The sequence below is a fragment of the Mobula hypostoma genome, chromosome 26, assembly GCF_963921235.1.
Source record: "Mobula hypostoma chromosome 26, sMobHyp1.1, whole genome shotgun sequence".
In the NCBI taxonomy this organism is placed as follows: domain Eukaryota; kingdom Metazoa; phylum Chordata; class Chondrichthyes; order Myliobatiformes; family Myliobatidae; genus Mobula; species Mobula hypostoma.
In genome coordinates, this window is record NC_086122.1 from 28,485,962 (window position 1) to 28,511,350 (window position 25,389).

The following is a 25,389-nucleotide window of genomic DNA, read 5'->3' on the forward strand; positions in this document are numbered from 1 at the left end:
TTGGCTATATTTAAGAGGGAGTTAGATATGGCCCTTGTGGCTACGGGGGTCAGGGGGTATGGAGGGAAGGCTGGTGCGGGGTTCTGAGTTGGATGATCAGCCATGATCATAATAAATGGCGGTGCAGGCTCGAAGGGCCGAATGGCCTATTCCTGCACCTATTTTCTATGTTTCTATGATGATTCACTTGGTGGCAACGTTCATAGACGTCCCAATGAGAAATCACAAGGTCACATCCACATGCAAGGTCCCAGTATGAAACGCTAACAGTTCATTCATTTCCACAGATGCTGCTTGGCCCGTCAAGTTCCTCCAGCATTTTGTGCACGTTGCTGCATATTTCTTTGTATGCAGCTTTATAATTTTACATGGATTGCATCTCAATGTTTTCAAAATGCTCAAGCCGTGAATCTAGTACTGCTGACAGGCGTGTTGTGAAATCACCAGTGATTTCATGAAGTCATTGTTAATGAATGATACGTGATTGACCTAAAAATCCCCAACAAATCTACAATGTCATTGTGTGCAAAGTCAATACATTACTTTTGAAAGGATTTACTTGATATGTTAAGTAAATGCACAATTACTAACATGAAGTACATGCTGACTGTAGGTAGCCAAGCTGACTGAGTAATGATTCTACAGAATGTGCAGTTCAGTTCCTTTTGTTAAAGGGGATTTATTTTTGTTAGTTTTCTGTCTGGTTTAAGCATTGTTTCTTTTACTCATATGTTTGTACATCAGTGTATTTGTACTTCAGGATGTAATATTGAAAGAAATTATTATGGAATTGTCTAGAGGCTTTAAGCTATGTTTAACAAAGCTAGTTAAGGCTGTGACCAGGCCATTACTCTCTGACTTTAAGGACCACCTAGAGTTATCCATAATAGCACCAGTAAAACATAACCATAGGCACACAAATGGGACATAAAAATGCCCACAGGATTTGATGTGCTCAATAAGCAGACTTCAATATTGAAATTAATGTACAAACATAGCTCAAACTGTGCCCACTACTGGAATCTTAACAAGAAATGGAATATCCTTAAAATGGTAAGAATTAGTGACCTATCAGATAAGGTATAACCTCTTTGTTATAGGAATTTATTGTTACCAATTAATGGACTCCTATTTTTACATAGAAAGACCAACTTGTGTGATATCTGTATTTATGCACTGTCAATGTTGTATGTGTACACTCTGTGTCTACTTTATTACTTACCTCCTGTACCTAGTAAAGTAGCCACTGAGTAGCCATCCATGATCTTCTGCTGCTATAGCCTATCCACTTCAAGGTTCAAGGTGATATACATGGAGTGATGCTCATCTGCACACCACTATTATAACGCATGGTTATTTGAGTTACTGACGCCTTCCCATAAGCTTGAACCAGTCTAGCCATTCTCCTCTGACCTTTCTCATGAACAAGGCATTTTCGCCCACAGAATTATCACTCACAGGATTTTTTTAAACATTTTTTGTACCGTTCTCTATAAACTCTAGAAACTGTTGGGTGTGATAATCCCAGCACATCATCAGTTTCTGAGATACTCAAACCACCCCATCTGGCACCAACAATCATTCCATGGTGAAAGTTACTTAGATCACATTTCTTCCCCACTCTGATATTTGGTTTGAACAACAAGTGAACCTCTTAACCATGTCTTCATGCTTTTATGCATTGAGTTGCTGCCACATGATTTGCTGATTAGATATTTGCATTAATAAGCAGGCATACGTAATAAAGTGGCCACTGAGTGTAGGTATATATTTGTATAAATGGGTACATCTGGGAACTTCAAGCAAATATTTCAGATGTAACGTACATCACCCATGATTTTGTACAATCTTTCTATTTTGGAAAGGTATGATTCCACTAGCTTTATTAATGCAGTGTTTGCTATTCTTAACATCTTAGCTGGGTAGTCACTGTTCATATACAACACTTGACATTCTTCTTCTTCGCATGCCTTGCGCTTTACACACTTGGGCAATCATGGCTCTCCACATCGAATGATCCCTCGCAGCGTCAATGATGTCTCGTACACTTAGATCTGTTAATTCTTTCACAGTGTCCATATATTTTCTTCTTTGCTTTCTTCTTCCGTGTTTCCCAGGCATATGGCCTTGTAATGTAAAGCATTCTATTTCTCCCTTTCTGATGACATGGCCCAGGAATTTAAGTTTTCTCTCATTTAATGTTCTCATTAAAGATCTTTTTGTATGGGCACATTGGAGTACTGTCTCATTGGTTACCCTATCTCTATATGATATTTTCAGCATTCTTCTAAGAAACCACATTTCTGTTGCTTCAAAGTTTCTTTGGAGTTCTGGTGTTCTAGTCCATGTTTCAGAAGCATACAGCAAGATTGACCAGATGTAACATTTTAGTAGCCTAAGCTTTGTTGTCATGGAAATGTGTCTGTTGGTAAAAATGGGTTTCATTTTTTGGAAGTTGGTTCTGGCAATGGCAATTTTATTTTTACTTTAGTTCTAGCATCTTATGATATGAAGCTACCAAGGTAATTAAAGCTGATCTTTTGTTCAATCTCTTGGTTACTGATGTACAATTGGCATTTGTGAGTATCCTGCTGTTTTGATATTACCACACATTTGTTTTTTTTTACAGTTGATGGTTAGACCAAAATCTGCACTTGTTTGTACTACTTTGTCTAGGAGGATTTGTAGGTCTTCTGCAGCTCTTGCTATTAGGGTGGTATTGTTTGCATATCTTATATTGTTGATGTTAACACCTCCAATTTTTATCCCATCTAGGTCTTCTATTTCTCTGAGAATCATTTCACTATTTCAGTATAGATATTAAATAATTGTAGTGAAGCAAAGCATCCCTGTCTAACTCCTCTTTGAATTTTAGTCCAACTGCTTATATTATCATCAATTTTTACTGCCGCTGTTTGATTCCAATATAAATTTTGAAGCAGTTGTCGGTCCCTTCCGTCAATGTTTCATACTACAAATGCTTTCAGAAAGGGCAATTGAATATCAAAATAACACTTGACATTAAGTAAGTAATATTCAACAATTATCTAAATATAAAGAAAAACTGCCATTTCTTGAGCAAGCATATTGCCTGTACGATCACTATTAAGCCCCAGCTGGAAATTTAGTTCTGGGTATCTGCGAGTTATTTATTTCTCATCTAATTATTTGTATCAATCTATGAAGTCATTTTCAGCCAACTTTTTGTTATGTACCTGAGTTTAAATGGGCTGTTTTCTTTTGCTCATGACTTTGTTGTCTAGCTCCACTGAAAATAATGTTGCACATTGCACCATTTAAAACCTGAAATCATATTTGCTTTCTTTTTGAGGACCAGCAAAATATTTGTCATTTTGTTTCAGTAATTGTTCAACTTAAAGTGAATTTTACAACTGAAGCTATCTGTTTGGGGTTAGCTATTTGCTATCAAACTTAGGGGACTGCAGACACTCAGCATGACATCAAAAACTTTGACTAACTTCTATAGATGTGTAATGGAAAATGTATAGACTGGCTGCATTGTGGCCTGGTACGGGAACGTCAATGCCTTTGAATGGAAAACCCTATATAAGGTAGTGGATTCGGCCCAGTACATCGCGGGTAAAGCCCTCCCAACCATTGAGCACATCTACATGAATTGGTGCCATTTCATGTAGCAGCATCCACCATCAACAATTCCCTCCATCCAGGCCATGACCTTATCTCGCTGCTGCCTTCAAGTAGAAGGTAGAAATACCTCAGGACTCGCACCACCAGGTTCAAGAACAGTTTCTACCCCTCAACCATGAGACTCTTGAACAAAGAAGATAACTCATCTATTGAGATGTTCCCACAACAAATGAGCTCACTTTAAGCTCCATGCTAGTGGAACAAGTGCTACACCTCCTTCCTCACCACCATTCAGGGCCCCAAACAGTCCTTCCAGGTGAGGTGACACTTCACCTGTGAGTCTGTTGGGGTCATATACTACACCCAGTGCTCCCGGTGTGGCCTCCCATACATCAGTGAGACCTAACGTAGATTGGGAGACCGCTTTGCCGAGCACCTATGCTCTGTCCACCAGAAAGAGTGGGATCTCTCAGTAGACACCCATTTTAATTCCACTTTCCATTTCAATTCTGGCATGAATAACAATGGTCTCCTTGACTGTTGTGATGAGGCCACACTTAGGTTGGAGGAACGACACCTTATATTCTATCTGGGTAACCTCCATCCTGATGGTATGAACATTGATTTCTCAAACTTCCGGTAACGATCCCCACCGTTCTCCTTCACCATTCCCCAATCCCCTTTTCCTTCTCTCACCTTATCTCCTTGCCCACCCACCACCTTCCTTTGGCGCTCCTCTCCCTTTTTCTTTCTTCCATGGCCTTCTGTCCTCTTCTAGTACAACCCTCCCTGCCATTTCTCCAGCCCTGTATCTCTTTCACCAATCAACTTCCCAGCTCTTTTCTTCAGCCCCCGCTTCAAGTTTCACCTACCATCTCATATTCTTGCTTCCCCTCCCCCTACTTATTAAATCTACTCCTCAACGTTTTTTCTTCAGTCCGCCTGAAGGGTCTCAGCCCGAAACGTCAACTGTACTCTTTTCCATAGATGCTGCCTGGCCTGCTGAGTTCCTCCAGCATTTTGTGCGCGCTGCTTGGGTTTCCAGTATCTGCAGATTTTCTCCTGTTTGTGACTAGATCACTTTGAGGATTCTTCATCTTGTTATTCCATCCTCTCAATATTTATTGCTATTTATTTATATTTGCTTTTGCACAGGTTGTTGTATTCTATGCTGGACTTGAGCTTTCATTGATCCTGTTATTGTTTCTATTTTATTGATCTGCTGAACATGCCCACAGGAAAAGGCATCTCAGGGATGTATGTGGGGACATATATGCACTCTGATAATAAAATTTACTTTGAACTTTGAAACTGTTGAAGTACTAACTCAGTCAGCAGTATAGACAAGATAGTATTATTTATAGAAAAAGAATTATCTTTACTATTGATTTTTCCTTTCTTCTGTAAAAGCTTGCTTATTTCCATCAATTTTTAATATAGGTTGATCCAGTCTGAAACACCAACCATTCCCCAGTTGCTAGGCAGGCAAGATAACATTTTAGAGTCCTCTGTAAAAGCCTTTCTTACACAGTCAAATGAGAGAATGCATGAATAACTTGGGACCACTTAGTCTCACATCTACCTTCTCCGGTTCTTCAACTGTTGGGAATGCTCTGGTTTATTTTTGTTCATTTGACAAAAAGTGAAAGTGAGGAAATATATAAATTAGAAAGCCCTGTCCAATGATGAAAACTTGGGACATTATTAGCCTTAAACAGAGGTGGTGAAATGACTTTATTTAAGGAGATGCATATCTGAAAGGAAGCATGTTGTGTTTAAGGAGCCTGTATTAGAGAAAAGAGTATGGTGTACTGTATATAATAATACATATAGACAGGAAGGAGAAGATATTAAATATGAAAAGGGAAAGGTGGTCCAGAAGTTCTTTTGGCCTTTTAAAATGTCACTAAGGGATTATCGTGTGGCATCCTGATGGTTTCAGTTCTGCATCCGTTGTTACTGCGTGCAGAGAGAAAAAGCAAATTTGAGATTGCGTTTCGACTTTGGTCATTTGGTGCCGCAGGGAGACTACTGGTAGTTGAGAGCCAAACTGGTGAATTGGTGAGTGACTTGTGGGAAGCCCTCTTGAGGAGGTGCTGAGGTGAAGATGGTAGTTGGAGACAGAGCCCAGGTTGGGAACTGGGAAGTGGATACAGTGGTATGGGAGCTTCTCCCTATCTAAAGATTGGGCTCGAGGGAGAGGGGAAGGGTTCGCGGGTTTGGCTTCAGAGATCATAACCTAGAGGGACTGTCCAGATATGGTGAGTGGATATGTCCATGAGGGATGGTTGGTGATAAGTCTATTTAAGAAGCTGAAGGATGGTTCAGAGATTGGGGCTGAGGGGTCTGGGTGGACAACAAAATGGTCATAGGAATGGGTGGGTGTTGACAGACGAGATATCCAAGTGGATAAATCAAAATATTAAATGGGACCCATGGGTTGGATTCCTTCCCTGGTGAGTCTTGTCTCATTAATAGAATGGACCAACCAGATGTATTGGCACAGTGATATGCAGGCTGGAGGAAGTAGCCTTGCATCCTCAACGTTGACTGCAAATGCTATGAAATTTAATGCCATCAGGTTGAATCTGGACGAGGAAACCTCTTGTCCTTAACTACATATCATCTTCCCTAATTCAGTGAATCGGTGTTCCTTCGTGTTGAGCAACACATGGAAGAAGCAATCAAAGTAGAGAGATATACTTTGGACTTGGGATTTCAACCTCCACTGCCAAGACTGGTTTGGTCGGATCACCACAGACGAACTTCACCATGTCCTGATGGACGTAGTTGGTGGACTAGGCTGGCGGTAGGAAATGTATACATTATCCAAAGATATAAATCACTTGACATTGCCCTCCCCAATCTGCCTGTGGCAGATGCCTCTATCCATGTTGACACTGGTAGAAATGAGCAACGGATCATTGACAAGAAAATGTAGTGTGTCATTTACAAATATACCCAAATATAGAAAACTAAGAACAGATCTGGAAGCTCAGAGCTAGGTAATCATGACATACTGTGGGCCATTAGCAGCGGAGAAGAACACTACTTGGACTTTGTGCACTGACATATACCTCATTCTCGCATTACATCCATACCAAGGAACCTAACCCAGAAACAATGAGAAGTGAAGAGAGCACGCCACGAGAAGCACAAACCATATGTAAAATGATGGGCAGCACTTTAGAATACATGATTACAAGGTCAAGTTCAACTTCATTGTCATCTGACCGTGCATATATACAACTAAATGAAACAATGTTCCTCCATACCATGGTGCACTCTCACAACATCTATATAATTCCAAATGCAAGTAGTAAAGTACAATAGAGATAAACAATAGCAAGCTCAGTGTCCTAGTGGTGAGACCTTGGTGGTGGCAGGTACTCACAGCCTGAGGGAAGAAACTGTTATCCAGTCTGGCAGTCCTAGTCCTGATGCTTCTCTACCTCCTTCCTGATGGTACTGAGTCAAAGAGGTTGACTATTTATGCTAAAGTACGAAAGCAGCATTTAACATGCAGCTAAACGACCTCACAACCACTGGCTGAGATCAAAGATATGTGGTGTTGCCAAATCTAGTTGTGAATGGTGGTGGACGACTAAACCTCCGATAGCAGGAGGGGGCTGATTAGAACATCCCCACTCTCAACAATGGCAGAGGACAGCATGTGAACACTAAAGAAATTTCTCAAGCATTTTCCAACGTGTTCACCCAAACGTGCTGCACAGATAATGCATTTCAACTCCCAGTGAGACCTCCAGAAACACAGAAACTAGTCATCGGTCAATATAATTAACTAGGTACAGCAAAGGTCAAGAAACGTCTCAGCTGTAGAACTGAAGACTAACCTAAAATACCTAAAATAGTGCACCTCTAGAGAAACTGTTCCAGCGGAGTTAACCATGTAGAAAAATTACCGGATATGTCCTGCTCAGAGAAAGCTGTTCAAATCCAACCCAACTAATTACTGGTAGCCTCCAACCTGATGGTACAAACATCAATTTCTCTAACTTCCAGTAATTACTCCCACACCCTCCTTTACGGTTTTCCCATTCCCTATTCCGGTTTCCCTCTTCCTCCTCTTCCTCCTCTGCCCATTAGCTCCCTCTGGTTCCCCTCCTTCCTCCCGTTCTTTCGTGATCCACTGTTCTCTCCTATTAGATTTTTTCTTCTTCAGCTCTTTACACCTTTTCCCCTTTCACAACACCAGTTTCTTACTTCATGCCCCCCAGCACCCGTCCACCTTCCTTCTCATCTGGTTTCACCCATCACCTGCCTAGCATGTACTACTTCTCCTCCCCCCACCTTCTTATTCTGTCTTCTTCGCCCTTCCTTTACAGTCCTGAAGAAGTGTCTTGGCCAAAATGCTCACTGTTTATTCCCCTCCATAGATGCTGCCTGATTTGTTGAGTTCTTCCAGCATTTTGTGTGTGTTGCCCAAGATATCCAGCATCTGTTAGATACATCAGTGATTAGGTTATGAGGACACACAGTCCTCTTTTATTGTCATTTAGTAATGCATGCAATAAGAAATGATACAATTTGTCCTCCAGAATGATATCACAGAAACACAAGACAAACCAAGACTAAAAAAAACTGACAAAAACCACATAATTATAACATATAGTTACAACAGTGCAAATGATGAAGAACAGACCATGGGGAAGGTAAAAAAAAAGTATCAAAGTCTCTTGAAAGTCCCATCATCTCATGCAGATGGCTGAAGGGAGGAACTCTCCCTGCCATGAGCTTCCAGCGCAGTAAACTTGCCGATGCAGCATCCTGGAAGCACCCCGACCACAGTCCGACTCTGAGTCCACCCGAAAACTTCGAGCCTCCGACCAGCTCTCCGACACCGAGCACTGAGCACTATCTCTGCCGAGTGCTTCGACCCCGGCCCTGGCAACAGGCAATAGGCAAAGCTGAGGATTTGGGGCCTTCCCCTCCGGAGATTCTCGATCGCACAGTAGCAGCGGCAGCGAAGCGGGCATTTCAGAAGTTTCTCCAGATGTTTCTCTGTGCTTCTCACGTCCGTCTCCATCAAATCAGGATTGTGCACGGCCTCTATTTAACAAATATGATATCAACTCGGACCGGCTGCACGCGCTGCGTCGCGCCGCCATCTTCTCCTCCCCTCCTCCTGTTGATGATCTAACCACTGTGCAATCTGCACTAAAACAACAGCAAAGTGATGGAGGATCTTGTTGATGTTCACTAACTCACTAATGACCAACACACTGTGATTCCAATGGCATGAGTCTCAAATAGCCTCGACAACCAAGGCCGGCTTCTAGCATTCACATGTGACTTAGCTACTAAGTCTGGTGGAACTGTTTCCGCTAACAGGAGAAGGGGCAAAAACGGATACGGGAGCCTTTAAAACCAGTCACCTGGGGCAGATGGGGCTTGTCAGCCATGGTTGGCAGGTCATTTAGGAGAAAGAAAACTCTGATCTCAAACCTTCACTGTCTTGCAGCTATACCCACTCTTTGGGTAGGTTTTGCGAGTGAACCCCGAGGCAAAATCCGGAGCTGGGTTCCCTAAGGTAGCCCTACATTGTGTTCAACACTGACTGGCAACTCCTGAAACACTGCTGGTGCCAAATCATTCCACTGGATTCATCAGATGCGTGGAGAGGGGGGAGCTCGCTGCACAGGCAACAGCTTGCTTTCCATATCTGACGTGTGTATCACGTAGACAGCCACAATTCATACCTCAGAGGAGATCAGTCAGTGTTTTGCCAAGGGCATATGTCTCTGAAACTCATTCCAGCATTGAGTCAAGCTTGACTAAAGAGTAGAGTTCCAGAGATGCAGAAAAATGACTGCTCCAACATCAAGGCAGAATTTAACACTCGGTTAGATCAAGACAAGAATAGTGATGTTTTCCAGACAGCTCGCAAAACTACTAGATACTCTAGTAGATATACTATCTGTGAATTAGGGATGCAGAATCAAACAGGGTAACAAATAGAGCACTAGTGCTATATCTCAATACATGGAGAATAAAAAATAATGTAGATGATCTTGTTGCACTTTTACAGTTTGTCAGGTATGATTTTGTGGCTGTCACTGAATCATGGCTGAAGGATGGTTGTAGTTGGGAGCTGAATGTCCAAGGTTACACATTGTATAGGAGGGACAGGTGGTGTGGTTCTCCAGGTAAAGAATGGCATCAAATCATTAGAAAGGTGTGACATAGGATCAGAAGATGTTGAAGTCTTGTGGGTAGAGATAAGAAACTGCCAGGGTAAAAGGCCTCCCAACAGTGGCAGGGATGTGGACTACAGGTTACTACAGGACATAGAAAAGGCATGTCAAAAGGCATGTTATGATAGTCATGGGAGAGTTTGACATGGAGGTAGATTGGGAAAATCAGATTGGTAATGGATCTCAAGAGAATGATTTTGTTGAATGCCTACGAGATGGCTTTTTAGAGCAGTTTTATCATTGAGCCTACTAGGGAATCAGCTATACTGGATTGGGTGTTATGTAATGAACCAGTGGTGATTAGGGAGCTTAAGGTAAAGGAATCCTGAGGAAGCAGTGATCACAATATGATTAAGTTTGACGTGAAATTTGATAGGGAGAAAGTAAAGTCTGTATTTCAGCAGAGTAAAGAAAATTACAGTGGAATGAGAAAGGAGTTGGCCAAAGTAAATTGGAAGGAGATGCTGGCAGGGATGACAGCAGAGCAACAATGGTTTGAGTTTCTGGGAAAAGTGAGGAAAGTGCATAGATGTATTTCAAAAACAAATGAATATTCAAATAGCAAAATAGAGCTAAACAGATAGGCTGCAGAGGGATTTAGATTAAGAGAATGGCAAGAAAGGGGAAAATGAAATTCAATGTTGGAAAATGCACAGTCATGCACTTTGCTTGAAGAAATAAATGTGCAGATTATTTTCTAAATGGGGAGAAGATCCAAAAATCTGAGATGCAAAGGCACTTGGGTGGGAATCCTTGTACAGAACACCATAAAGGTTGAATCGGTGGTGAGGAAGGCAAATGCAATGTTAGCATTCATTTCAAGTGGTCTAGAAAACAAAAGCAGGGATGTAATGCTAAGGCTTTATAAGGCACTGTGAGGCCTCACCTTGAGTATTGTGAACAGTTTTGGGCTCCTCATCTAAGAAAAGATGTGCTGGCATTGGAGAGGGTCCAGAGGAGATTCACAAGGATGATTCTGGGAATGAAAGTGTTATCATATGAGGAACGTTCGATGGCTCAGGGTCTGTACCCAGTGGAATTTAAAAAGATGAGGGAGGATCTCATTGGATCCTTCGAATATTGAAAGCCCTATACAGAGTAGATGTGGAAAGCAATTGCTGTAGTCTGCAGCCTGTAATTTCCCTTTTAAGGATGCACTTTTGATTTGGCACTTTTACGGTCTACTGGGGCATTCAGTGAACTAGTGTCTCGAGAGTGCTGGGCAGCCATTGCTGTGAGATGGAACTGCGCCGGAGACTGATAGCGAAAGCCAAGCCTGTAGTGGGCTCCATTACTTCACGGCAAGATTAAAATCATCGAGGATGAGTGCAAAAAACAGATATTCAGCATCGTCTGTCTGTATTTAGCCTGTTTCCCTTTCTTCTTGCACTACCATCTGGCGGGAGGTACAGGAGTCTTGGGTCCCACACGGCTAGGATCGAGAGTAGTTGTTTCCCTGCAGCCATCAGGCTCCTGGACGGGATCCACTTGCCTCAGCGCTGAACAGCCTCCACAGCTGTGGACTTGGTTTTGGGGAATCTTGGGTCCACGTTCCATGCGTTCTTGTTTTGTTTCCCTTTTTTCTACTATTCGGATTTGTTTGCTTTTGCAAATTGGATATGTGATGGTTTTGTTTGTGTCTTATAGCAAATTCTGCTGTATTTCTTTGTTTTGCAAGTGCCAGCAAAAAGATGAATCTGGGGTTGTAAACATTGAGAATAAACTTGAACTTTGAAGGTTCAATAAAAGGGACAAAGAGGAAACAATCCAGTAATTGGAGTCATGCTTTGCACAAAGGATGGTGAATGTGGTTGTGTGAGGTTTATCACCCCATCAGTGCAGGAGTCTCTTCAAGCACTGTCCAAGGTCCAGCCATCTTCACGTAGTCCATCAATGAACTTCTACAAAGCCAGAATTGAGAAAGTCCACTGTGGATTGTTTTCTTTTCCATTGACACCTCCCCTTGTGTGCAGCAAGATTCAGACATGGTCAGATTTGTGGTATTTTAACACTCATGCCAGAATAGTGTCAGACAATGACCATGTCGAACAAGAGAGAATCTAACATACATAAAAAGCTGGAGGAACTCAGCTCGTCAGGTAGCATCTATGGAGGGAAGTGAGCCATCAAAGTTTCAGGACCCTCCATAGATGTGCCTGACCAGCTGAGTTTTGTGTGTGCTGTTGAAGACCTCCAGCATGTGCAGAATCTCTTGTGCCTCAAGACAGAATCTAACCACAATTCCTTGCCATTACCATTGGTGTGTCTCCCAGCATCAACATCCCAATGATCACGCTTGACGAGATAATCAGCAGGACCCGTCACATAAATACTGTGGCTACAATCACAGGCTGCACATCATGCACTGAATGGCACACCAAGACCTTTCCACAATCTAAACTTGACCAGTCGTATGATTCCCGGGCATTATGACACACTTCCTGATATCCAAATCAAAACACAGGGTAGGCTTGGCGAAAATTCAAATTCAGATTCATTTACTTATCGCATGTCACAATCAAGATTGTTTAATGTCATTTCCAGTACACAGGTGTAAAGGAGAACAAAACAATTGTTACTCTGGCTCCAATGCAGCGCAAAAAAAAACACACACACAATAAATATAAATACATAAGATGGCTTATAGAAATAGATTGATTGCATGTCCATACAGTGACTCTAGGCCCAGGAAAGTCTGTATATAAGGTGACTGACAGGAAATGATAAAGTAGTGGTGGTTGTGGGTGTGGACGGGTGGGTTAGTGGGTGGGGGTGTTGGTCAACCTTACTGCTTGGGGAAAGTAACTACTTTTAAGTCTGGTGGTCCTGGTGTGGATGCTATGTCGCCCCCCTGATGGGAGTGGGACAAACAGTCAATGTGCAGGGTGGGTGGGATACTTCATGATGTTACTAGCCCTTTTCCAGCACCTTGCTGTATATACAGTATGTCCTTGGCGGCAGGTAGGCAGGTGCCAGTGATGGGGTGGGCAGTTTTGATTACCTGGTGTAAAGCTTCCCTGTCTGCAGCAGTGCAGTTTCAAAGCATGCAGTGATGCAGCTTGTTACTGTGCAGCTGTACGATGATATGAGTACGTACGAATGTGCGCACACTAGCCCTCTTCAGCCCCATCAGCAAGTAGAGGCAATGGTGAGCTTTCCTGAACTGTGCAGAATGTGGTTAGCTTGAGTTGTTCTCCAACGTTACCAAGTTACTCACAAGCGTTTCATTACTGTGTGAGGAGACACCGTCAGTGCGCTATTGATTGTGGTGAATGCTTTTCAATCAGCTGATTGGACATCATTTCGGAAACTCATCTGGGATGTGGGGAGGACATCTTGGCACTGGTTGGCTGTGTGGCAAACTTCATGCATTGTGGTGTGGAATTTTACCCTCATCGGCTCATAAATAGGATCGAGGTCTATGTGCTTGTTTATAGAATTATTCGCAGATAATGATGATTCTAGGAATTACACCGTGACTTTCACTGATGCCCAGTCAAATTTGTGCTCCTCTCGATCTTCATGGGTAGGGACTAGGAAGAGTTGGTGATGGTGCTTCACACCACCATTGGCAAATCCTCCTCTTTATCACACAACACCGCAAAGTGGAAATATGTGGCAGAAAGTTCATTATCATCAGGTCCAGGTCTGGAACTCAGCCCCACAGGAGGACCTTCACCAGAAGCTTGGCAGTGCTTTAAATGAACACTCACAATGCGCTGGAGGAACTCAGCGGGTCAGTCAGCATCAGTTGAAAAGATTAGTCGATGTTTCGGGCCGAAACCCTTCGTCAGGACTGAAGGAAGAACTTTGGGGAGGGTTTGAAGAATGCTGGTAGTTGAAAAAAACAGTAATTTGAAAGACAAAGGGGTGGGGGAGGGGAAGCAGGGAGGTGATTGGCAGGAGAACAATGCGCAGTAGTAGAAGGAGGCAGAACTATGAGGGAGGTGATGTGAAATAGGGATAGAGGAAAGGAGGGGCAGGGAATTACCTGAAGTTGGAGAATTCTATGTTCCTTGTTTAGGATCTCCCGGTAGCCACCCACTTCAACTCTGCTTCCCATTCCCATTCGGATATGTCCATACATGGCCTCCTCTACTGCCATGATGAAGCTAAGCTCAAGTTGGAGAAGCAACACCTCATATACCGTAGAGGTAGTCTCCAGCCCCTTGGTATGAACATAGAATTCTCCAACTTCTGGTAATTCCCTGCCCCTCCCTTCCTCTATCCCTATTTCACATCACCTCCCTCATAGTTCTGCCTCCTTCTACTACTGCGCATTGTTTTCCTGCCAATCACCTCCCTGCTTCCCCTCCCCCACCCCTTTGTCTTTCAAATCACTGTTTTTTTCAACTACCAGCATTCTTCAAACCCTCCCCAAAGTTCTTCCTTCAGTCCTGACGAAGGGTTTCGGCTCAAAATGTCGACTAATCTTTTCAACTGATGCTGACTGACCTGCTGAGTTCCTCCAGTGCATTGTGGGTGTTCCTTTGACAACAGCATCTGCAGATATTTTGTGTTTAGTACTTTAACCGAGTGGCCAAACCTCTAATTTCTCAAGGCCAGCTAGGTATAGACAATAACTGCAGGTCTGGGTTTTTCAGAATATTGCCTGATCCTGAAAATGAACTAGCAAACAGGAGGCTTCCTTTATATAAAGTTGCCACAGCACAGTGAAACAATGGTCACTCCTCAGAAGGGAGTGAGTTAAGTTCCCAGGTAATAATCCACAGGCGCTCTCAACAATGACATCATCCCATGTACACCTGGAGCAGAAATGTCATTATTGTTGCAAAGGTGACTTACATCAGAAGTGTCCTGTCAGAATCCTACAAGCATGGACATTCACCTGGAAGTAGATGTAAATATGTTCCACCACAAAAGCAAGCAATTTTCATACAAAGAGAGCACAATTATCTAGACTATTACCTTAGACAGGTAAATCCAGAATGTTACATCCTATGGTTGTTATAGCCAGGGTGGTAATGGCGACAAGCTCTGACTACCTATTAAATGCCTCAATGGTGTGTACCTCAGATGGTCTCTGACCACCAAGTCCGGCTCCTGGCCGTCACGTGTGGCTTAGCTACTAAGTCATAGTCATAGTCATACTTTATTGATCCTGAGGGAAATTGGTTTTTGTTACAGTTGCACCATAAATAATTAAATAGTAATAAAATCATAAATAATTAAATAGTACTATATAAATTATGCCAGATGGAAATAAGTCCAGGACCAGCCTATTGGCTCAGGGTATCTGACCCTCCAAGGGAGGAGTTGTAAAGTTTGATGGCCACGGGCAGGAATGACTTCCTATGACGCTCAGTGTTGCATCTCAGTGGAATGAGTCTCTGGCTGAATCTACTCCTGTGCCCAACCAGTACCTAATGTAGTGGATGGGAGACATTGTCCAAGATGGCATGCAACTTGGACAGCATCCTCTTTTCAGACACCACCGTCAGAGAGTCCAGTTCCATCCCCACAACATCACTGGCCTTACGAATGATTTTGTTGATTCTGTTGTTGTCTGCTACCCTCAGCCTGCTGCCCCAACATACAACAGCAAACATGATAGCACTGGCCACCACAGACTCGTAGAACATCCTCAGCATCGTCCGACAGATGTTAAAGGACCTCAGTCTCCTCAGGAAATAGAGACGGCTCTGACCTTTCTTGTAGACAGCCTCAGTGTTCTTTGACCAGTCCAGTTTATTGTCAATTCGTATCCCCAGGTATTTGTAATCCTCCACCATGTCCACACTGACCCCTTGGATGGAAACAGGGGTCACCGGTGCCTTAAGTCTGACAGAACTATTTCTACTGACAGGAGAAGGGGCAAATGTCATCTTAAAACCAGCCACTTCGGGCAGATGGGGCTCATCAGCTGTGGTTGGCAGCTCACCTAGGAGAAGGAAAACTCTGATCTCAAACCTCCTCTGCCTTATGGCTATATCCACTCATGGGGAAGGCTTTGGGAGTAAACCCCAAGGGAAAAATCTGGAGTTAGCATCCCTAAGGCAGTCCTACGTTGAGTTTAACGCTGACTGACGACTCAAGCGATACTGCAGGTGCCAAGCTGTATTGGTCTCTGCTGTTCCTTTGGGTTCATCAGATGCGTGGAGAGGGGGAGCTTTCTCTCCATATTCTACTGCCCAGGCTTGCGTATCTACACAGCTAGGATGCAACATTCATTGTCAACTGTGACCAATGGAGGCCCCAGAGAGATATCAGAAAAGAACACTATATACAACTGAATTTCTAGATTATTATTTTAGACTGTAAATTTTAGACTATTATATTAGGAAAATATCACCATATATGTATAGCTGAACTTCTAGACTATTTTTTTGTGATGATATAAGGAATATTGGAGAAGTGTTGTACGTGCATGTTAAACATCCTTCGTCTCTTCCTGATTTTGAAATGATTGATAAGACAATAAGAAAATGCAGGTAATTCGTAGATACACAATGAATTCATCATGAAATGATTTGATTGAAAAGGGGCACATTTTGATGTAAGCAGTGAGCATTCTGCCAAAGATGTCTGTAACATTTGTAGTTGCCTCGAAAATGTTAACGAGCTTTGTGTTGAAGGTTCTTGGCAACCACCTAATCAAAAATTGCAGAAATCTGCAGGGAATCTCCAGTTTCTGGAGGAAGAGGTAAAGCAACCCTTTACCTCCTGAACCTAAATCAGAATGAAAGTCAAAAGCAATGTCAAATCATTTACAGAAATCAAAAAAAAATAATGACAGGATAATAATAAATAATAGGAATGTAGAGAAAAGTCTCACAGGCTCTCCAGCCTGCTGTGGAACACGCAGACAACCACAAAATATATATCAGGCTGCTGTTTATCGATTACAGCCCTGTGGTCAACACCTTCATCCCCTCAGCATAAAGGTTCAAAACCTGGGTTCCTGGACCGCTCTCTGCCAATGAATCTACACCTTCCTTATTGGGAGACCACAGTTTTGAACTAGTTCTTGAATGAAGAGTATTTTATAATAAAGTTAGTACATTTGAAAGCTGTTTCCCTTGGCAAACTAATTGTGGAGCTTTCCAAGATACAGGGCATCGAAAAACAGAAGTGTAACCCTTAGGTTCTGTTGGCTGTGTAAGTCTGGGGAAGGCAATCTCTGACCCCGCCAAACGGGTGAGATTGCGATGCGAATCCACCGCGAAACCACCCTGTTTTTATGGATGCTGTGTGATTTGTTCCCCTGTTACAAATAAAATACCACAAAATAACAGACAGTACACCGCATACAATTAAACGATTTAGCTTTATAATTCTTAATTTAACTACAGGGCTAGTGAAGAAAAAACAAAAAAAGGGAAGTGCCCATTTTAATAAAACAGTCTAATGTGCACAAGTTGGAGCTCATGGCTTCCCCGTCGCCAGTCCTCCTTCGATCTCCCCGCCTTTGTCGGATCATGACTCCACTCCGGGTCGAGTCCTACGACCTCTTCCTTCCCGCGTCTCCTCGCTCCATCTTCCACCGAACAAAATAACCAGATCACTCCGGTGTCAGGCACACAGCACGAAAACACCCTCCCGCCATTGGACGTCTCACATTCCAAAGCACCCGTTATCTCTAACCATAACCCAAACACTGCTTCTACAGAAAGACCATTTCATTAGCAGTGAAACCTTTCCCAGGGTGTTACAGAAGCTTCCCAATTTACCCAATTAATTCCACATGATCTCACTGGAAAATGCTTTCCACTTGCCAGATAAGTAATGGGCAACATTATTGGTTTCACTGACTACAGCATTAGAAATCTCTGGTATCTCCATTATTGGTGTCACCCATTTTCCTACAATCCTGGACCTGCCTCTGCACTAGTAAAGAAGGAGAGAAATTCTTAGAGTCGATTGTGATTTGTTTTATGACTCAGCTTGTCAAAGAGCCAACCATAAAATAAAGCAATTAAGTTTCCATGAGTAATAGGGATGATCAAATTCTCAGCACAACATTGGGTAAGGCTATAAGTATCAGTAGTCATAATGTAATTACATTTGACGTTAATAAATTAGCTGTATGAATCACTGTGCCCTCTAACTCTTTTTACAGTTGCACGGTCCAATCTTTGCTCTGAGTAGGAAATTTTTACACGGCCTGAAAACTGCATGGCACATTACATGTTTTTTTGCAAACATGCATACTCTGAATAACAGAATAAAAATTGAATAATCACATACTTTTGATTTTATTTATTAATTGAGAGATATAATGAAATAAAATATAATGAAGAAAATTAGATTAGATTATGAGGACACGCAGTCCTCTTTTATTGTCATTTAGTAATGCATGCATTAAGAAATGATACAATGTTCCTCCAGTATGATATCACAGAAACACAAGACAGACCAAGACTGAAAAACTGACAAAAACCACATAATTATAACATATACTTACAACAGTACAAAGCAATACCGTAATTTGATAGAACAGACCATGGGCACAGTAAAAAAAAGTCTCAAAGTCTCTTGGAAGTCCCATCATCTCATGCAGACGGTAGAAGGAAGAAAAACTCTCCCTGCCATGAACCTCCAGCACTGCAAGCTTGCCGATGCAGCACCCTGGAAGCACCTGACCAGAGCAACTCTTGAGTCCATCTGAAAACTTCGAACCTCCGACCAGCCCTCCGACACTGAGTACCGAGCACCATTTCTGCCGAGCGCTTCGACCCTGGCCCCGGCTGCCAAGCAATAGGCAAATCCAAGGATTTGGGGCCTTCCCCTCTGGAGATTCTCGATCGCACAGTAGCAGTGGCAGCGAAGCGGGCATTTCAGAAGTTTCTCCAGATGTTCCTCCGTGCTTCTCACACCTGTCTCCATCAAATCAGGATTGTGCACGGTACTTACTTAACAAATACAGATATCATTCTGGAGTGGCCGCGTGCGCTGCATCGCGCCACCATCTTTCTCCTCCTCCAAATCTTTCACATTTCATAAACTATTTATTTATTGATTGATTGATTGAGTGGTTGATTGAGATACAGCGCAGAGTAGGCCCTTTCGAGCCACACAATCCCACGATTTAATCCGAGCCTAATCATGGGACAATTTACAATGACCAATTAACCTAGAAACTGGTACATCTTTGGACAGTGGGAGGAGACCCACACAGTCACAGGGAGAACGTGAGAACTCCTTATAGGCAGTGACAGGAATTTAACCCCTTTCGCCTTTACTGCAAAGCGTTGCGTAGCCACAACACTACCATTCTTATCTGTCTTTCTTACGTGGCAACAAAAGTTATGGGCCCAGAAGCATTTCAATTACGCACCAGTACAGCTTAGGGAACAGTGGTGTGAATAGAACCAAAATATTAAAAATTCTCTTAAGTACTCAAGGACTGTTGTCAGTTTCGAAATATAAATAGAAAAATGAAGGAATTCTGAAATTCATTCAAGGAAATGGTTTTGAAATAAGGAAACCAATTATACACTTTACCTGTGAATAGCAGAGATGGTGCCTGTGCTGGTTAACCATGCAAACTATAAAGGGCGAGAAAGGGAATTTAAAGGAATGATGGAAAATGGTGGAGTATCAGGATGCGCAGAGTGTGTCAGATGTTCAAAAACCAGCATTGAAAAGACAAAGTAAAGAATTGAATAAGGCAAAATGAAAAGGGTTGTAGATGGAAACAAGAAATTGTTAAGCCCAGATGAATGGACGGCACAAATGTTGCAAGGCAGATGTGTGGCTTTTGTTGGTACCTCAGTTGATCTGGAAATGGTTTTGTAGATTTAAGCTTTGATATTATTCACTATTCATATTGCTACCATCATGCTTGTTAAACTGGTATAAAAATATAATGCAAACAAAATCTCAATGCCTGCTCGAGGTAGATTCAATGACCCTCGGGAAGCTGCAGAAGCTTTGGCACAAATCTCGTCAGAACGATTTGAGGCTTGAGAGATGCCTGAGAAGTGGGAAATAGCAGAAATTAATCCTGTTTGTCAGAAAGGTGACAGAACTGACCCAGAAAACAAGAAGCATGTCTTTTGAAGCTCATTGTCAAAGTTAAAAGTCAAAGTTAAGCATATTGCCACACTTACTTGCAGCTGCATTATAAGCACATCACATCATAAATACAACACTTACAAGAAAAAGCATAAACCAAACTCAATTCCAGTAAAGTTATACTAAACTTTATTAATGATGAGATTATTGAGGAACTAGGAAGTAACTAAGAGACGTGTAAGTTATGTGTATATATTCACAAAACAATTGTGAAATCAATTTACTAATTTTCTTTGAGGATGTGACAGAGGTATTTTGATGATATTGAAGCACAAGATTTTACATTTAGAAGTTATAATTTGTTTTGTTTACAGTCCATTATTATACAGTTCATCTGGAAGGCTGGTACAAATACAAATGAAATGAGGAATTATTTGAAATAAATACCACCTCAGTGCCATGTAGTGTAATAGCGCGATGTTGTTAAAATGGAGTTTGGAGTTCAATTTCAGCGTTATCTGTAAGGCATCTGTTCATCCTTCCCGTGGAATGTGTGGGCTTTCTCCTGGTGCTCGGGTTACCTCCCACAGTCCAAAAGCATGCTGACTGATAGGCTAATTGGGCATTGTAAAATGTCCCGTGATTAGGCTAGGGTTAAGTCAGGGGTTGCTGGGCAGCATGGCTCGAAGGGCCAGAAGGGCCTATTCTGCACCATATCACAATAAATAAGAGAATTATTTGATTAAAATCAATTCTCAATATATTAGCTTATAGGATCCATGCAGTGAAAATGAGCAGCTTGGAGATCTCATCAATGTTGGTCCCATGAAAGCCTAGAGGAGGAGCTTTTAAAATGTTCCGATATGATCTGGAGCTAAGATTACAAAGTACAGCAGATAAATTTGTAAAGGGCACAGGATAAGCGCAAAGATTTCTACTGATAGCTTGCCATTAGTTTCTTAGAGAAATGCCAGTGGCCAAGTGATAAATGTAAAGAAATGGCTTGAAGACCCCTCTGGTCTTTTTGAAAAAGATCAGCAATTTCTTCTGGTGTCCTGGGAAACACTTATTCTGCAGCCAGAATGTACAGTGGATGATGTGATAACTTATTTCATTGCTTTATGGAAGTCTTATTCTTGTACATCTGGGTGCCACCTTTCTGAATTTCAATCATTCAAAAATAGTTGGTTGACCATGAGTATCTTAGAATAACGTGAGATGTCCAATATAAAGTTTCTTCTTTCTGTATACACACATAAGTTAAAAATTTAGGAAATTTAATTTTCCAAGAATCCGGTAGGTAAAGGGTTAAGATATTGCACCTGTTATTGTACACCTGTCTGACTCACCTGCAGGCGTACCTGTATCTGGGGAAGCCAATCAGAATCAAGGCAGGAGAACCTACCTGTCAGCAAAATTCCTGCAGTGAACCTTAAGGGAAATAAATACAGATCTATCATTGATGTGGTTTGCTTTTAACTTGAAATATCACACAAAACCACCTGGATGTTTTTGTCCTGAGAGAGAAAGAGCAGCTGTTGTAAAAATATATCCCTTGTGAAGGTTAGTGTGAAGAGGCAGACTATGTCCAAAGAGCTTGGGTAAGTGAATCTTCTGGCTAGTCGCTATAGTTGTTATAACTTTATTTTAATCTATAACTCCTAACTTGGAATAGTCAAATCACAGACCAGATTAAACCATGTTATTATGTTGCTGTGCTTACTGACAGGACCAATGTGGTTTCTGAGACAAGTGTCTGTTTTCCTTTTATTTTTGCTGTGTACTTTTGGCTATTCAGTGAGGAAGAATTGAACATTAGTGGAGGTTTCCACTGCTCGTTTGCTCTCCAGGGGATCAGCGTCTTCCCTTGCCCGGGCTGTATAATTAACTCTTAATTCTGGCCACGTGATGGCATCAGAGCATCCTGTAACCATGGTTTCAGCAATTGTTGAGTTTTATCTTAGCAATGGTTAGTAATTAGAATTGAAACATCAAAAAGGAAATATGATGGGCGAGTTAGGTAAGTTCTGACTTAATTTTTTAATTATGCTATGTGATCCATTTCACTGTCCAGTGATAGATTCACTCATAAACTGAATTTGATTATCATATACTTAAATTCACTTTGAAACTGGAAGACCACTGTTTTTATTTACTGGACACTCTCCTTGTCGCTCTCAATCCTGACGCATGGTTTGACTAATTTACTTACTTACTGCCTGTTATGCCACTAGCATTAATAAATGTCCTCCATCCCTGCCAGTGTTCAGGGCTTCCTTCATCATGTCAGTACCTCGGTTCTCATGCAAGTCCCAGATGGAGACTCAGGACCACCATTGCATTCAAATGTAGAAGGATTCTTAATTACCGTTTCTGTAACAATTTTATTTCGCCAGTCAGAGTTGGTAATCCTGAGCTGAACCCTCAAACCTGGAGGGCTGGTGGACCACTCTTAGTCTGGCCTCTGCCCTTTGACCTGTTTGGCATGGGTGACCCGGCCAAAAGCCAAAGCATAAAGCCTCGACTCCAACCAGCATAGGACAAGGTTGTGGTCATCTTGAAGCACTTTGACTCAAAATATTCCTGTTTCTGCCCCCCTCCCCAACACACAGATGCTGCCTGACCCCTCAGTTCTGCAAGCAGACTGTGAATGCTCCAGATTCCAGCATCTGCAGTCTCCAGCGTCGCCGTTATTTTGATTGTTCCCTTGTGGGCTTAGAAGCACTTATGAATGCCCATTCTTTACATTCATTGAACCAAGCTCTATTTCCACAGTCAAGTCTCTTTTTCTCCCCGGACCTTTATTAGTCAGGTTCACAGCCCTATAAGGACAACAGCCTGGGTACAACGCAGGGAAGTCACCCCATTCTGACTACTTCTTCGGATCCCAAGCTGCTATTTAGAGATTGCTGGACAAGATATGGATGCAATGGCTATAATATTGAGCAGCTGGCAAACATAACAAACATTTATCTCTCATGCTGCTCAACCAACACAAAACCTACATTTAATTGCAATGGATCCCATAGAGTCATAGTGTAACGTAGCACTGAAGTAGGCCCTTCGGCCCAACATGCCAATGCTAGCCAGGATGCCTATTGAAGCTACTCCCATTTGCCTCTGTTTAAGTTTGCCTGCGTGTTACAGAAGTGTAATGTGATATGATGCAAGTAGTTTAGAAATGGTGTTATTTATTGACACATATTCTAGGCAGGACTGAAGTCTCCTCCCTAATCTGGGTGATTTTATTTTATTACGTAGTACCATGTAGACAAGTAAAAACTAGCAAGCTTAGCTGAGCCTATTAACTTAAAAAAAATACACCCACTTAAATATATAGTACATGTTCAAGAATAGGCAGAAGCCACTGAAGTGAAAGATGAACTGTCAAGATCCATAACCTTTCTAAACGCAATTCCTGATTTAAAGTGGAGTGACCAACATCCGGTGAATGCTTATTAAAGATCAATTTTAAAATTCCAGAGCAATTACGAATCTGCTCATTTTGTTTGTATTTCCACCGGTTTGGGGTTGGTATTCAGTGATGGGAAAATAGCAGGGGACACAGACTAAAGCTGTCATTGAGACACCGTTGATCAAAGCAAATGTCCGTTGCTGACAGTCCAGTGTGTCTTAAAGGCGTTTGTTTTAGTTGGCACTGAATGTTCGAACAGCAATGTTTTGTGTCTTTTGGCAAAACATTACTTTTAATGTATTAGACCTCCTCCATCATTCTGCCTGGGAGTGACACTAAAAAGAATGAAGGTGTGTGTTAAATAACCAGAGTCCATCAGAGATGTTGCCTCTGGCTTCTATATTGGAGAATATTGTGAGCAAGTATGCCCAATCATTTTGTGAGATGGGGATTCGTGAACTTTGTCACTTTCTCTCATCACCAATGTGAATACTAAAAAAAGTTTTTAAAATTAGTTAATGTATATTACAGGACATTGCTGCAGTATGTATTTTTGACACCATATTGTTCAGTTTCCATTTCTTCATCTCTTGCCTGAATTATGTTAACTTTTGTTATCAGTGTCTACCAAATCACAACTACCTTCAAACTTCAACAGGGAATAATTCTGAATCTTAGCCCTAGGACGCTTTTTATTTATTAATTTGATTTGCAAGGAACTTAACTGAAGGTTTAGAATGTTTGACTTTGCAGTGAGGGAGGTGAATTTACGGCCAACAGCACAATGCCAAGGTTCAATAGTAATGGCAAACGGTGAGAGGCACGAAATTCTGTTCATTCCACCCCTCGGTTGACATGAGCTTCAGCGGATTTCAGGCAGGAACATTCTCATCTCAAGAGGCATGGACCTCACAAGAAAGGAATAGGTCACGCAGTGCCTGGGGACTGATCCACCGTTCACGAGCAGCAGAGCTGGCCTGATTCCCATGCTCATTCTTGTTTAGATAAATGAGGACTATATATATATATGTATATATATATATATGTATATGCAACAATATGATTAACATGATCAGTCAAATGCCGAGTTCCTCAGCAATTAAAAGTGAAGATTTAAAAACTAATACACAGAGGAACAGAGTTGAATGTTCAATAAATAAAGAGTAAAAAGGGAACAGAAACTAACTTTAAAAGTAGGATTTAGTCAATGGGATTCAAATGGTGATGCTTCATCTATAATTTGGACTACTGTCTTCCTCTCTGATGTTTTCTGAGGTCAGCAGAGTTTTTTTGAGACAGCATTTAATATTTTTTTTCTTTAAGTATATATTCTGGATAGATCAGCCTGAACTCCAAGAGTTTGCCTATTTATGTAAGTGCAATTTTGTATAAAAGCAGAAGCTATCTTTTCACCCCTTACTAATCTGAGCTGCCAATGGTACAGGATTGTGAATTTTCTTTTGGGGGTTGTATTGTGCCATCTGTTGCATGTTAATCACTTAATTGCCTCACTGTGGACAGAATATAACCATTCTGCTCTTTAAGTTAGTCCCAGACTCATTATTGTAAATGCAAAGGAGCAAGTAAAAATCTGTCTAGTAATAAATTGGGGGAGTTAGGGGAAATATTTTACAGGTACAGCTTGCAGAGCAGAAAACATACATCACTACTTAATATCAGATACACAGTGCTGAGAGCCATTTGTGATCCATTTCACAGAAATGTGCCTTGTCATTAAGGAGAAATGATGGGGTATGATTCTCAAAAAAGCCATAATATTGTGTACTTTAATTTAGTTTGAGAATCAGTGTTAGCTTATTTTGCTTAAGTATCAGTGCACTTCAAAACTGACTCTAACTTTTTCTTTAAATGACCAATATTTAACTGACGATTTCTTCATCATGCAAAGTGAATATTTTTGATGAAACTAGTGGTCCACAAGGATAAAAGGATAGGTGATGAAATTTTGGACAACCACCAATGACGTTATTAAGTAATTATGGAGTTATAGCGACATAGAGCACTACAGCGCAGAGGCTGGCTCTTTGACCTATGTAGTCTATGCACAACTGTTATCTTGCTTTATCCCATTGACTTGCTCCTGCACAATAGCCCTCCATGACCCTCTCATCCATGCACTTATCCAAACTTCTCTTAAATATTATAATCTTT

At 41.7% G+C, this 25,389-nt stretch overlaps 1 protein-coding gene across 3 annotated transcripts in view; it reads left to right on the forward strand.

Moving 5' to 3' along the window:
• Positions 1-21,248: 21,248 nt before the first annotated feature.
• Positions 21,249-25,389, forward strand: part of LOC134338168 (grainyhead-like protein 3 homolog) — an 88,599-nt gene continuing 84,458 nt past the window's right edge. For 2 of the 3 annotated variants that reach the window (XM_063033779.1, XM_063033780.1), the window contains exon 1: positions 21,249-21,403. In XM_063033779.1, the coding sequence (XP_062889849.1) occupies positions 21,387-21,403 (17 nt within the window). In that variant the 5' untranslated portion in view covers positions 21,249-21,386. Of the gene's footprint in view, positions 21,404-21,817; positions 21,823-25,389 lie in introns of those variants that run through there. The other variant, XM_063033781.1, reaches the window with a different exon arrangement.